This window comes from Zalophus californianus, chromosome 11 (assembly GCF_009762305.2).
Source record: "Zalophus californianus isolate mZalCal1 chromosome 11, mZalCal1.pri.v2, whole genome shotgun sequence".
NCBI lineage: Eukaryota > Metazoa > Chordata > Mammalia > Carnivora > Otariidae > Zalophus > Zalophus californianus.
Genome location: NC_045605.1, coordinates 105,980,615 through 105,995,075, shown reverse-complemented (window position 1 = coordinate 105,995,075; position 14,461 = coordinate 105,980,615). Strand labels below are relative to the sequence as shown.

The following is a 14,461-nucleotide window of genomic DNA, read 5'->3' as shown; positions in this document are numbered from 1 at the left end:
GGTGATATGGATCAGGTTCCTTTAACTTGCGTATTTCCAGCACTGGGAGCTTCCCTCCAGGCGAGCCCACCCATTAGAGATCTTTCCTGGGCCCATCTTGCCCCGCCCCCACCGTACCCCTCACTTGGTAAATTCCTGTGCTTGGCTTAAGCTGACCTGACGCTAGCTTAGCTTTCTTCTGGTTTCTGTGTGATCTTTGGCCAGTTATTTGCTTCTCTGTGCTGGTTTTCTCATCTTTAATCTTAAAATAATCTCAGAGAGTTGTTGTAAAAACAAAATGTGGGTAAAGCACTTCCAGTGATACCTGGCGGAAGGCGAGTGCCGGGTGTGTGTCAACCGTTCGTGTTTGTGTTCTTTCCTAGACTTATGACATGTTTCCAGACACCATTCACTCCCGGGGACAGCACGGCCCGGCCGAGAGGACCCCCTCGGAGATCCAGTGTGAGTCTGCTCGGGAGGTTGTGTGTGTGTGTGGGGGGGGGGGGGCTGTGTGAGTATCTGGTGGGGGCAGTGCACGTGGATCTGGTGGCGGGCTGTGTATATGGACTTGGCTGGGGGTGCTGTGTGTGTGGATCCGGTGGGGGTGCTGTGTGTGTGGATCCGGTGGGGGGGGCTGTGTGTGTGGATTTGGTAGGGGGGGCTGTGTGTGTGGATCCGGTGGGGGCCTATGTGTGTGTATATGCATGTGTGTGTGTGTGTGTGTGTGTGTGTGTGTGTGTGTGTGTGTGGATTCGGTGGGTGGGGGCTGTGTGTGTGGATGTGGTTGGCGGGGTGCTGTGTGTGTGGATTTGATGGGCTGTGTGCGTGGATTTGGATTTGGTGGGGACTTGTGTGTTTGGTTATGGTTGGGGGCTGTGTAGATGAATTTGGTGGGGGGTGTGTGGACTTGATGGGGGTGCTGAGTGTGGATTTGGGGAGAGGCTGTATGTAGAGTGGGGGGCTGGTATTTGGATTTGGTGGGGGGTTGTGTGTGGATTTGGTAGCGTAGCTGTGTGGACTTGGGGGGCTATGTGTCGATTCGGGGGGCTGTGTATGTGGATTTGGTGGGGGGTGCTGTCGGGGGGGATCTGGTGGGAGGCTATGGCAGAGGCTGTGTGTGTCTGAATCTGGTGGAGGGGGCTAGGTGTGGGGATCTGGTGTGAGTATGGGGGTCAGTCGGAAGACCGCCTTGCTAACTCGTGTACCCTGGGCCCCCCAGTTCACCAGGTGAAATTTGGCGCCCCACGCAGGAAGGAAACAGACCCACTAAATGAGCTGGTGAGGGGGCTGGTGGTGCAGGAAGGGCGGTGTGCAAGGGCGGCCTAGGGAGCTGGACTAGAGATGGAGCGCCTCAGATCCCTGAGGCCCGTGACACTGAAAGGGGGGAGCTCCTTCCTGGGCATGGTGACCTCACCTTTCTAAAAAACGGGCCTATCATGGACTTGAGCCCCCATCCCACGCGCTCAGCACGGTTCTCTCTGCTGGCTCTGTGTCTTCGCCCAGTTGTCTGACCCACCAGCTCTGGCTCTTGCTGCCCGTCTGTCCCCTCTTGCCGTTTGTCTGTCCTCCTCTTTCATAGTTTCTTTGCCTCTTCTTGTCCCTCTCACAATTCTCTCGCTTGTTACCCTGTCATTTTTCATCTGTCTGTTCTCTCCCGCAGTCTCTCGATCACCCTCTTATGTGGCTTCTCTTCTCTCTGCTTCTCTTTTGGTCTTTCTGATTTGGTTTTTCTGCAGTGGGAGGAGGAGTGGACACTGCTGGGAAAGGAGGAGCTGAGTGGGTGAGTGAGGCAGAGGGAAGCTACAGGGGAGGGGTGAGGGAGGCTACAGGGTAGGGTGAGGGAGGGAGAGGGAGGCTACAGGGGAGGGTGAGGGAGGCAGAGGGAAGCTACAGGGGAGGGTGGGGGAGGGAGAGGGAAGCTACAGGGGAGGGTGAGGGAGGCAGAGGGAAGCTACAGGGGAGGGGTGAGGGAGGCAGAGGGAAGCTACAGGGGAGGGGTGAGGGAGGCAGAGGGAAGCTACAGGGGAGGGGTGAGGGAGGCAGAGGGAAGCTACAGGGGAGGGGTGAGGGAGGGAGAGGGAGGCTACAGGGGAGGGTGGGGGAGGGAGAGGGAGGCTACAGGGGAGGGTGGGGGAGGGAGAGGGAAGCTACAGGGGAGGGTGGGGGAGGGAGAGGGAGGCTACAGGGGAGGGTGGGGGAGGGAGAGGGAGGCTACAGGGGAGGGTGAGGGAGGCAGAGGGAGGCTACAGGGGAGGGTGAGGGAGGCAGAGGGAAGCTACAGGGGAGGGGTGAGGGAGGCAGAGGGAAGCTACAGGGGAGGGGTGAGGGAGGGAGAGGGAGGCTACAGGGGAGGGTGGGGGAGGGAGAGGGAAGCTACAGGGGAGGGTGGGGGAGGGAGAGGGAAGCTACAGGGGAGGGGTGAGGGAGGGAGAGGGAGGCTACAGGGGAGGGGTGAGGGAGGCAGAGGGAAGCTACAGGGGAGGGTGAGGGAGGCAGAGGGAGGCTACAGGGGAGGGTGGGGGAGGGAGAGGGAGGCTACAGGGGAGGGTGAGGGAGGGAGAGGGAGGCTACAGGGGAGGGTGAGGGAGGCAGAGGGAGGCTACAGGGGAGGGTGAGGGAGGCAGAGGGAAGCTACAGGGGAGGGTGGGGGAGGGAGAGGGAGGCTACAGGGGAGGGTGGGGGAGGCAGAGGGAAGCTACAGGGGAGGGTGGGGGAGGGAGAGGGAGGCTACAGGGGAGGGTGGGGGAGGGAGAGGGAGGCTACAGGGGAGGGTGGGGGAGGGAGAGGGAGGCTACAGGGGAGGGTGGGGGAGGGAGAGGGAGGCTACAGGGGAGGGTGGGAGCGGCAGAAGAGGCTGACCTCTGACCTCACCCCCTCCTGCCCAGGAGCCTGCTGCAGTCCGTTGAGGAGGCCCTGGAGGAAAGGTGACAGGCTGGGGCTGCAGGCGGTGGGCGGGCAGCCGGGCCTGGGGCCCGGTCACATCTCACACCTCGTGTTCCTCTGGTTTGTCCCCGCAGGAGCCTGACCATGCGGCCAGCCTCCGACCTCCAGGTGTGGAGTGCAGGGAAGTTGGAGCAGGGAGTGGGAGAGGGCTGCAGAGGCTGCGGTTGGGGTAGGGCCAGGCTCTGGGGTCCTGCTGACAGCCAGGCTCAGTCCCCTGACTCTCCTGCCAGGAGCTGGACTCTCCAGACGATACTATAGGAACCATCAAGCGGGCCCCATTCTTGGGGCTGTGCCCCCCTGAGCCTCCAGCTGAAGACCCTCTGTCCAGCCCCCTGGGTGAGTCCAGGCTTGGGGGACCAGGAGGCAGGAGCGGGTGGGGCTAGAGCTGGAATTCACAGCCTGTCTGTGCCCGCAGGAACCCCACCTCCACCTCCCCCAGGCCCTAACAGCCCCCCACTGCTCCCCACTGCCTGGGCCACCATGAAGCACAGGGAGGATCCTGAGGTGAGGGGTTGCTCCAGAGGGGCTGGGAAGTTGGGAGGCTGGGGGTGCCACCTCAGCCCTGACTCTTTCCCACCCTTCCAGAGATCGTCCTGTCACGGGCTTCCCCCAACCCCCAAAGTGCATGTAAGTGTTTGTCCCACAGCCCTGCCCTCCTGTTGCCCACCCCAGCCTACTGCCTTCCCCCGCCTCTGTCTTCCTCGCTGGCCTCTTGCCTTCTCCCCAGATGGGTGCCTGCTTCTCCAAGGTCTTCAATGGCTGCCCCCTGCGGATCCATGCTGCTGTCACCTGGATTCACCCTGTCACCCGGGGTAGGCGGGGCAGGGAGGAAGCAGGAGCCCGGAATCCCCAGCTTGGGCCAGGGGGTGTGACTGACCTCTGACCCCGTAAACCCCCCCACCCTCCCACCCCCGCAGACCAGTTCCTGGTGGTGGGGGCCGAGGAAGGCATCTACACCCTCAACCTGCATGAACTGCATGAAGATACACTGGAGAAGGTGAGGCCCGGCTGGCTTTGGAGTGGGGAGGGTCCTGGGGGGCTTGGTGTGCTGACTCCCTGTCCATCAACCACTCTGTGGCCTCCAGCTGATTTCACACCGCTGCACCTGGCTCTACTGCGTGAATAATGTGCTGCTGTCACTCTCAGGTACAGGTTGGGGCAGGCGGGGGGCCAGGGCCTGCATCCCACCGGCCCACACTCTCTGAGCCCCTCTCTCCCTCCCTGGCAGGGAAATCCACGCACATCTGGGCCCATGACCTCCCAGGCCTGTTTGAGCAGCGAAGACTCCAGCAACAGGTTCCCCTCTCCCTCCCCACCAACCGCCTCACGCAGCGCATCATCCCCAGGTCAGGGACCCTGGGGGAGCCTGGACGTGCAGCAGGGTGGGAAGGGGGGAGGCAGAGGGGCCAAGCCGGGGTTGGAATATGGCCTTGCCTGTGACTGGGCTTGTGATCTCAGACGTGGCTTTGACTCTCTGAACCTACTTTCCTCATCTGTCGGAGCTTTGGTAGCCCCCGCCCTGGGCCACGAGGCCCATAGGTAAGCGAGGAGACCGTAGTGAGGCAGTTTTGGTCGTGAGGGTACTGAGCGCTAGCTGTAGGCCTGGTCCTAAGCTGGGCTTGGAGACAGCAGATCAAATGCATCCTTGACAATCAGAACCTGGCCCTGAAGTGAGCCTGGGGGAGAGCAGGGGGTTCGGGGTGGGGGGGTGGGGCGCAGAGGCCTCTGAGAGGCTGGCCACCTGAGGGCGTGGAGTTGGCAAGTGCACAGTGGGCTTCCGGGCAGATGAATTTGGGGTTGGCATTCCAGCAAGGGGAAGAGCACCAGCAAATTCTTGTGGGTGATCTGGGGAGATGTAAGGCATTTGGCCTGGGGGAAGAGGGCGGAGCAGCCTGAGGGGAAGACGCATGAGTGGCAGAGCCCTTCCTTTGATGCCAGGCCCAGGATCTGGGTTTTGTTCAACTGGCAGCAGTGCTGGGTTATTTGACAGAGACGCATGGAGAGAGGGAACACAAGCAGGGGGAGTGGGAGAGGGAGAAGCAGGCTTCCCGCGGAGCAGGGAGCCCGATGCGGGGCTCGATCCCAGGACCCTGGGATCATGACCTGAGTCGAAGGCCGACACTTAACGACCGAGCCACCCAGGTGCCCCAGTGCTGGGAGCATTTTAGAAGGATCCCTCAGTATGTCAATCGGGACTCTTCCTATTGCAGGCGATGCAAGTGATTGACTAGCAGAAAAGGGAATTTAGTGGTTCGTGTAACTGCAAGTTCAGGAGTAGGGTTAGCTTTAGGCCCAGCTGGATCCAGGCTTAAATGGCTTCATCAGGAATCTCTTGGCTTTGCTTTCCCCTATCACCTTCGTTCTCAGGTAGGCTTTCCTGTCCAGGGAGGGAGGGCAGTGGTTCCAGGCCAGCGTTCCATTAGCTAACAGGCTTGTGGTACTAGAACCTCTGCTTCCAAGTAATTCCCACAAACCCCGGGGGCCATTTCTCACGGTCTAGCTTAAGTCCCTGCCCACTCTGAGCCTGTCACTGTGGTCACGGCATGAGGAGCTTGGTGGGGGCGGGGGCAGGCCTGGGTCACGTGCCCTCTCCTAGAGCTGGGGCGTCAAGAGAGACAGATGAAGACTAGAGGCATCTGCTGGCTGGCTGTGCTGAGAGTGGTCACAAAGACTTGGAGGGGGAGGCTGGTGAGCGGGCACCTGGGAAGGAGGCCAGTGTAGTGACCTGAAGCGGTGGGCGTTAAGCTACACGGTGGTGAGAGATGAACGGACTTGAGCCATATTCAGGAAGTGGGGTTGAGAGGATCTGGGGCCTGACCAGAGTGAGCAGGAGGGAGAAGGGAGGGACTGGGAGACCTTGGGGGAGCGGATCCCGTCGTGTGTTTTAGGAGGCGTCAGCGGGGAGGGGGGGAGTTGTCCAGATAGAGGCCCTTGTTCAGTCATTCAGAGAGTATCTCCTCAGTACCTAGTACGTGCCTGGGGGCCTCTGTGAACTAAAGAGTCCCTCGTAGTCTCCAGACTTTCTTGTCACGAGAGACAGACAACAACCAACATAAAAAGGGTATTCTGTGGTGAGGTGCCGAGGGGACCGTGGTACGTAAATTAAAGCGTGGGGAGAAGGACCAGGAGGGGTGGGGCCTGGATGGTGGTTTTAAACAAGGTGGTCAGGAAGGACCTTTCTGAGACGGTGCTGTTTGAGTAAAGACTTAGAGCAAGCCTTGTCGATATCCGGGGGGAAAGTGACATGGACTGAGGTTTTGAGGGGATCATCCCTGTCGCCTCTGTGTTGAGAACAGACTGAAAGGGTGAGGGGAAAGCAGGGAAACCTGTCAGGAGGTTCTTGTAACCATCAGGTGGGAGGTGATGGCGGCGTGGGCCAGGGTAGTAGTGAAGGAGATGAAAAGCAGCTGAATTCTGGTTTTCTTTTGCAAGTTGAACCAGTAGGATTTCCTGACAGTTGGTAGATGGGAGCGAAGGAGGAGTCGATGACTCCAGGGTTTTTGGCCTGGGCAGCAGGAAGGATAGATCTGTCATCAGGTATGGGTGGAGCAGAATTCAGTGTTGTCACATTGAGTCTGAGATGTGCAAGTGGGACCTCCATCGACCGTAGGCTAGGTGTGGCTGAATTCGAGGAGGGGTCTGGGCAGTAGGCTTAGATGTTGCCCTGCCCAGGGCGGTGGTGGGGGCTGGTAGGGGCGGTGGGAGGGGTCAGGCCAGTGGCTACCCCAGCTGGAGAGCTGTGGGCCCAGGCCCTTCCTGCGGCGGGCTCCTCATGTACCGCATCTGGAGCCCTGCAGCCCTGGGGCTTCCTGAGCTCGGTGCCCGAGCAAACCTCTGCTTTGTCCCAGGACCTGCAGGAAACAGGCCTGTCAGAGCCCCAGCTCGGGTGTGTGTTCGGAAAGTCACGGAGTCACGCTGTCCACCTTGCACATAAAAAGCAGAGAGCCAGAATTGTTTGGAGAAAAAAACAGATACAAAAATACCTGCTTCTGCCCCATCCAGAGGCCAATTGGGGGGGCGAGTGGACAAAACAAAGGGAGAGAGGAGATAGGGGCAGACGGCCCGGGTTGCGGGGAGGGGGTGGCAGGCCTCCGGACATGTAACCCTGCTCCCTAGAGGAGGAAACAGGCTCAGGAGGTCCCTTGAGGGCTTGGGGGACAGCCAGTAACCAAAGCAAGGACATTACCCACTTTCCCCCTGCCACCGAAGCCAGCCACCGGCCGGCTCCCTGTGGTGTCACTTCAGCGAGGGCAGGCCGTTTGTTCGTGGCTTTTTTGCAAGTCTTAATCTTCCTGGGCCCCGCCTGCCCTTCTGTGACGTGTGCCATGTGGCAGGCGGAGGGGGGGCTGCCGTGAGTGCTCGCGGGGCTGAAGCCGCTCCTGCCCCCTCCGTGCCCTTGTTTCTTCATTCACGTCTGCTTTTAGACTTTGCCTTTGCCTCAGAAGGATTTTCAGTGACGGACAGTAGGCGGGCAGCAATCATTCGGAATGGGAGAAGCTAGCCCTGCGTGAGTGCACGCAGCGTGCCGGGCTCTGCCGGAAGCCCTTCTCCTCACTACGGGGTCGGTGCCACGGTTGCCCCCATTCTCCAGATGAGGCAATTGAGGCAGGGGCAGGTTAAGTGAGCTGCCCAAAGTGGCACAGGTAAAGGTACTTCTGTGCCCACACCCCTGGGCCGCAGGCTGTGGAGGTGGGTGCTGGAGCCTCAGGCTCTCCCCCATCAGGCAGGGAAGGGGATAGTGCCCATCTCAGGGCTCTGTGGGGCCTTGACCATGGATGGCACCCATGACACGCGCCCCGGTCGTCACCCCTGCAGGCGCTTTGCCCTGTCCGCCAAGATTCCAGACACCAAAGGCTGCCTGCAGTGTCGTGTGGGTAAGAGCCGGGCGTGGGGGTGCTGGGGTCACGGGCGCGGCCAGGTCCCCACCGCCTGCCTCTCTTGCAGTGCGGAACCCCTACACGGGCAGCACCTTCCTGCTGGCTGCCCTGCCTGCCAGCCTGCTCCTGCTGCAGTGGTACGAGCCACTACAGAAGTTCCTGCTGCTGAAGGTGCGGGGTGGCCAGGGGCGGAGCCGGGGGGGGGCCCTGGATGGTGGCAGTGGGCCTGGGGGGAGAAATGGAGGCCTGAGCACCCCTGCTGCCCCCAGAACTTCTCCAGCCCCTTGCCCAGCCCCGCGGGGATGCTGGAGCCCCTGGTGCTGGACGGGAAGGAGCTGCCGCAGGTGTGCGTGGGGGCGGAGGGCCCCGAGGGGCCGGGCTGCCGAGTCCTATTCCACGTCCTGCCCCTGGAGGCTGGTCTTACGCCTGACGTCCTCATACCACCTGGTGAGCCAGAGGGCTGTGTGTGTGTGTGTGTGTGTGTGTGTGTGTGTGTCACAGAGAGGGGGAGGGCAGGGGACTGTGTTCACCACAGCTGTTGGCTCCCAGTCCCCCTTCAGCGGGGCTTCTCTAAAAGATTTTGTTAGGGTGCTGCAAACTGGACAGGGCGGGCCCGGGGGCCTTCATTCTGAGCAGGGAAGCAGGACACTGGGTCGGGACAGCTCGGGAGCAGAGCAAGTGGCCGTGGGTCAAGAAGGACGGGTGCGCTGGACTAAGGCCCAGCTGTGCCCCAGGCCCTGAGCCAGGGGCCTCCCACACAGGCCTTCATTCTTACTCCTCACGACAGCCGCGCAAGGTCGGCATCGTCCTGCCTGGGTTACACGTGAGGGAACTGAGGCTCAGAGCCTTGTGGTCACACAGTGGTGGAGTCGCACGTGGTGCTTCTCCCGGCTCCAGAAACCCTGCCCTCCCACGGCTCCCTGGGACTCACCTCTGCCTCTCTGTGCGCCTGCAGGCGGCTCACTCAGCCGCTCTGAGCCTCAGTCGCCCCAGCTGCGCTGTGCGGGAATCAGTCGGGCCGCTGTGGGGCTGAAAGGCGCTTGTGGGGACGGCTGGCTGTAGCCGTGCCCACAGGTCTTCCTCTCGGGGCTCAGCCAGGCCGTGTCTCCCTTGTCTGCCTGCAGAGGGGCTCCCGGGCACCGCCCAGCAGGTGATCCAGGTGGACAGGGACACAGTCCTAGTCTGCTTTGACCGTGAGTGCCCCTGAGGTCAGGGCTCAGGGCAGTGGAGGGGCTAAGGGGAGGCTGAGGGAAGCCATGTGCATGTGGGTCTGCCTCCCCAGAAGGGAACCACCCCATTTGCACCCACCAGCCCTCTCCCTGTACAGGCTGCGTGAGGATGGTCAACCTGCTGGGTGAGCCCACGGCCACACTGGCGCCCGTGCTGACCTTTGACTTTCCCATTGAGACTGTGGGTGAGTGAGCTGGATGGGGGGGGGGCGGGAAGGTCCCCAGCCCAGAGCATGTGATGTGGCCCGGGGCGGGGTGGGCAGTGGGACAAGGAGGCAGGTGCCCAGCCCCTCTCAAGAGGTGACACACCTGTCACCTGCGGTCTGTGAGGACCTCGTTGGCCCAGACCTGGGCCCAGGGTGTGGCTGCGGGCGCCAGCATCCTCAGGGCAGGTGCAGGGCTGAGGCAGCCTGATGCCTCCTAGTGTGTCTGCAAGACAGTGTGCTGGCCTTCTGGAGCCATGGGATGCAAGGCCGTAGCTTGGACACCAACGAGGTGAGTGGAACTCTGGACCCTCGCTGCCCCTGGCCTGGTGGGCGCCACCTCCTGGGAGAGGAGCCACTGGGGTGGCCTCAGTGCCCCTTTTCTTCCCAGGTGACCCAGGAGATCACAGACGAGACAAGGATCTTCCGAGTGCTTGGGGCCCACAGGTAGGACGCGGTGCCCCGACCGCCCCTTCAGAAGCCCCTGAGGCCATATGGATGTGCCCACAGGTCTTCCCTGCCCGCCTCACCTCCGGTTCTCTCTCCCCTCCAGGGATATCATCCTCGAGAGCATTCCCACTGACAACCCAGGGGCTCACAGCAACCTCTACATCCTCACAGGCCACCAGAGCAGTTACTGAGAGGGCCGGGCGTGGCCAGGGGCATCCCCCTCTACACTGCCCCCAGGCCTTAGCTGCATTCCCTTTTAGGCAAAAGGGGCCCCTCCCAGGTCAGAGGAGCCCAGGCTCTGCTGGTCTGAAGGGCAGAAATAATCCTGAGAAGAGTTTTGCAGGCTGGTGGTGGGGGGAAGCCCACCCCAGGCCCCCCACAAAACTGGACCAGAGGAAGCTGCTGTCACCTCCCCCTCCCCTGTGGGCAGCTCAGGCCCTGCGGCAAGGGTCCCCGGGCAGGGTGGGGGCAGGCCCAGGTGACCCATTCCATTTTGTTCCACATTTCCTTTCCATTCTTCCTGCCAAGAGCCTGCCCCTGCACCCTGTCCTGGGGAACGTGGTATTTAAAAGAGAGACTATATTGGTATTAAAAGCTGGTTTGATTTTACTCCACTGATCCCTCTTTGTCCGGGGGAGCTGAGCCCACTGTCTCATCTCCCTCCTTCCCTCCAGCACATCTCTCTGTGGCACCAGGGAAGGGGGGGGGCCCAGTGTTCAGGTGATGGGGGAGCCTGGCAGAGCTGATGGAGAGGCCCAAAGACATCTCAGGGGCACTGTCTTCCCGGGCTCTCCTGCTCAGGATGGGCCCTCAGCTTTGAAGTGTGAGGCTCTTTTGTGGCCAAGGAACCATGCAGATGGGGGGGGAGGCCAAGCTGAACAAAGGGACTCTCATCCAGGGCACCCCTGCCCTGTTCAGGGTCTCACCAGGCAGCCAGGGCCTAGGAGGGGCCAGCCACTGGCTGCGCCACCCACTGCCAGTGGGGCTTTGGTCTGTGGACACAGCCTGCTATGACCTGTGTCCCCTGCCCAAGCCTGGGGCTGCCTCCCTGCCTCCCAGCTGCTGCCTAGGTATCAGTGTGCTCCATCAGGCCAAGACGGCAGAGTATGGGCTCCGTCATCAGGCTAGACTCTGGGAAGATTAGCCTGTGTCCATTTAACAAGTATTCCCAGACAGCCTCCTCAGTGCCAGACCCTGGGCTCACAGAGGGGTCAGTACCAAGATGTGGACCAGCCCCCAGTGAAGGCAGCGATCCTTGCTGGAGCCTGCATCTCGAGGGTACATCTGTCTGCCCGCGGCTGACCTTTTGCTTTGCATTGTCATTCTTGCACTTTTCCCTCTTAGAGGGCTCCATATCCTCAGGCCAGGAAGCACCCCCTCCATTGCCCCAGGCACTGACCAGGCTGCTCTGGACCAGAGCCTTTGGGCAGGTGAGGCCAAAGAGGTAGGATGACTGCTAGCCTTGAAGGAGAGGTCAGGTGCACACACAGGTCGGGTGCACACACATGGCTGCATAGGGTGGGAAGGCCCTGGGTCTGGGGGAAGAGCTTGAGCAAAGGCCCAGGGGTCAGGTCTCGAATGTGGCCCAGTTACCTTTCTTCTGATATTCAAGGCAACTGTTTGAATTAAGAATTTCTCTCCACCTGGTGGGTTGTTGGTATTTGATAAATGGATGCAAATGGGTGGGTGGGTGGTGGACAGATGGCAGCTTAGGTGAAGAGCCTGCAGCGGCCCAGTCCCTACTGCCCCTGCCAGGGGCCCCGGCCATCCCCGGTTCTTCTGTTGTCCCCTTGTCTGCCGCCCCGCAGAGCCCTGACTGCTCTGACTCCTAAGGTTTTTTGGCTGAAATAGATTGTCAGACGGGGAGGGAGAGAGAGCTGTACATTGGCACTCACACCTGTCCTCTCCCTGAGACCCAAAAGAGGGTGACAGGCACCTCCCAAGTTCTCGAAGTCTGCACCTGCCTGGAGGACGTTTGATGGGCCAAATGGTGGAGTGACATGATATGATTCCTAACTTCCCATTTTCCAGATTTCCTGGTGGAGGTGTAGGACTAAGCTGAGGAGTGCCGGGGGCGGGGAGGTGAGCTCCCACTCAGAAGAGGCCCCTGACCCTCGCCCCAGGTGCCAGGGAGAGGACGACCTTCCCTCCTACAAAGCAGCGGCCCGCAAAGAGCGCCACCTTGTGGCAGGCTGCCCCCCTGCCCGTGGCTGCCACCCGGGTCGGCAAAGGGGCTTTGGGGGAGTTGAGAGTGTAACATGCCAAAAAGTGGGAGGTCGCGGGGCGGGGGGGGAAGCAAGGGCTTCTGATAAAATATTCACTGGCAGCACAGGCTGGCTACAAGCCAAAGAAAGACCAGGAAGCTGGGAATTTGCACTGAAAAGACTGAAAGTTATTTTATGTATTTTTAAATAGGTAGCCCTTGTCCAAGGTCTGCTATTTTTTAAAAGAATACAAAATGGATACAATGAAAAGTGTCCCACCTAGGTCTCAGTTACTTCTGAACCCTTCTGGAAGTATTTAAGCAGTTCCGTATGATTTATTCTTCTCCCCTTTTTAAATGTGCGGTAACACATTCCACTGTTCTGCTCTTACCCTTTTAAAATCTGTCCTGGAGAGCTTTCCATCATCAGTGCTCCCCTCCCCTTGTTTTCATAGCTAGTGGTGTTCCATTGTATAACTTTCCCACAACTCCTGTTCACTCACTGCGATTAGATCCCTACTGATGTAACTGTGTTTCTACGACTTTGATATTACGAGGGACACTGCAATAAATATCCTTGTGCAATAAATACCATGCCCATGCCACTCTGGCCATTCAAGTGTCCTGTAGGGTGACTTTCTGGAAGCGACATTGCTGCGTCAGAGTGGCCGTGTTTGTTCTTGTGAGAGCTACTGTCAAATGCTGAGCTGTGTTTTCCCCGTATAGCAAATCCTAAATCGGCCTGCAGGGCCATGGGGAGGATTGAAAATCCTGTAATATACAAAATGCAACAACACGGAGGAGCCTCAGAGATTGAATACTGAACTCAAAACAGCAAATCACATGAAACTACACACAGTACGGTCGCATTTTCAAAAGCTCAAAAAAACCAGCAAAAGGAAACCATTTATTGTCTGGTGAGACAGGCACATGTGATAAAACCCTATTCGATCAGGGGAAGAAAAAGAACAAAATTCAAGACGATGGTCTCGGAGAGGAGAGTGGAGGAGCGATGAGGAAGGACCCCAGGAGTTTGCAAGGGTTTTGGTCAAATCTTGGTTCTCAGGTTGGGTGGTGGGTTCGTGGGCATTCGAGGTATGACAGTCCCTAACTCAGACAAGGTGCCACACATCCTTTTGTATGTATCAAATACTATGTAATAAAATGTAAGTTTAAATATAATCACTCAAAAAATAAAACCTTGTAATGGGTTAAAAAAAAAGCCAGGATAATCCTTTCCTAGGTTATGAAATCAGCATTGTGAGTAGAACTACGGGCAGATCTCTCTCTCTAGTTTCTTCTGTTGTTTTTTAAGACCGCTTTATTGAGGGGGACTGGCTGGCTCAGTCAGAAGAGTATGCAACTCTTGATTTCAGGGTTGTGAGTTTGAGCCCCACATTGGGTGTAGAGATTACTTAAAAATAAAAACTGAGGTGCGCCTGGGTGGCTTAGTCAGTTAAGCATCTGCCTTCGGCTCAGGTCATGATCCCGGGGTCCTTGCTCAGGGGGGAGCCTGCTTCTCCCTCTGCCTGCCGCTCCCCCTGCTTGTGTGCTCTCTCTCTGGCAAATAAATCTTAAAAAAAAAAAAAAAGGACATTAGAAAAAAATTAAATCTTAAAAAGGGCACAACTATGGGTGGCATAGTTGGTTAAGCGTCGACTCCTGGTTTGGGCTCAGGTTGTGATCTCAGGGTCGTGAGACTGAGCCCTGGGTTGGGTCAGGCTCTGCTCAGCACGGAATCCGCTCGAGTTTCTCTCTCTTCCTCTCTGCCCCTCCCCTCTGCACGCATGAGCACACATTCTTTCTCTCTCACGGAAATAAATCTTTAATAAAAATGAAATCTTAAACAGCTTTATTGAAGGAAAATTGGCATCCAATACACTGCATGTGTTGAAAATGTACTGATGATGACACGTTACACATGGGAAACCACCCCCACCCCATTTCCCCTGCCCCTTTGTAATCATGCCCTCCTGCTCCTCATTAGTACCCACTGAACTGCTTTCCATCACTATAGATGAATTTGCATTTTTCAGAACTTATATAGAATCGTACAGTATGCACTTTTTCTCTGCCTCTCTGAGCAGATTATCTGAGATTCACCCATGTTGTTGCATGTATTCATAGCCGTTCTTTTTCATTTCCAAGTACTATTCCATTTCATAGATGTACCACAGTTTGTTTGGCTAGTCACCTGTTGGACATTTGGGCTATTTCCAGTTTTGGACTATTACAAATAAAACTGCTATGAACATTCATGTATGTGTGTCTTGTGTGTGGACATATACTTTCATTTCTCTTGGATAAATACTTCGGAGTACAAGGCCTGGATCGTGTGGTGAGTGTTGATGAACTTTTTAAGAACCTGTGAAACTGGGTGCCTGGGTGGCTCAGTCATTAGGTGGCTGCCTTCAGCTCAGGTCATGATCCCGGGGTCCTGGGATTGAGCCCCGCATCGGGCTCCCTGCTCCGCGGGAAGCCTGTCTCTCCCTCTCCCATTCCCCCTGCTTGTATTCCCTCTCTCCGTGTCTCGTCTCTGTGAAATAAGTAAAATCTTTTAAAAGAGAAAAAGAAACT

The 14,461-nt window shown here is 58.2% G+C and overlaps 1 protein-coding gene across 3 annotated transcripts in view; it reads left to right on the top strand.

Moving 5' to 3' along the window:
* The window catches only part of MAP4K2 (mitogen-activated protein kinase kinase kinase kinase 2), a 16,575-nt gene extending 3,275 nt beyond the window's left edge, over positions 1-13,300 (top strand). The window contains exons 13-33 of one of the 3 annotated variants that reach the window (XR_004819432.1): positions 363-441; positions 1,199-1,257; positions 1,716-1,759; positions 2,865-2,903; positions 2,997-3,030; positions 3,153-3,258; positions 3,338-3,426; positions 3,508-3,549; positions 3,650-3,734; positions 3,840-3,919; positions 4,008-4,068; positions 4,151-4,268; positions 7,738-7,796; positions 7,867-7,970; positions 8,069-8,246; positions 8,924-8,992; positions 9,127-9,213; positions 9,453-9,523; positions 9,605-9,678; positions 9,785-11,111; positions 11,713-13,300. Coding sequence is in view for 2 of the 3 variants with exons in the window: in XM_035723035.1 (XP_035578928.1) it covers positions 363-441; positions 1,199-1,257; positions 1,716-1,759; positions 2,865-2,903; positions 2,997-3,030; positions 3,153-3,258; positions 3,338-3,426; positions 3,508-3,549; positions 3,650-3,734; positions 3,840-3,919; positions 4,008-4,068; positions 4,151-4,268; positions 7,738-7,796; positions 7,867-7,970; positions 8,069-8,246; positions 8,924-8,992; positions 9,127-9,213; positions 9,453-9,523; positions 9,605-9,678; positions 9,785-9,872 (1,566 nt within the window). In the remaining variant the exon portion in view is untranslated. Of the gene's footprint in view, positions 1-362; positions 442-1,198; positions 1,258-1,715; positions 1,760-2,864; positions 2,904-2,996; positions 3,031-3,152; positions 3,259-3,337; positions 3,427-3,507; positions 3,550-3,649; positions 3,735-3,839; positions 3,920-4,007; positions 4,069-4,150; positions 4,269-7,737; positions 7,797-7,866; positions 7,971-8,068; positions 8,247-8,923; positions 8,993-9,126; positions 9,214-9,452; positions 9,524-9,604; positions 9,679-9,784 lie in introns of all 3 variants that reach the window. The other 2 variants (XM_035723036.1, XM_035723035.1) reach the window with 2 other exon arrangements.
* The last annotated feature ends 1,161 nt before the right edge of the window (positions 13,301-14,461 follow it).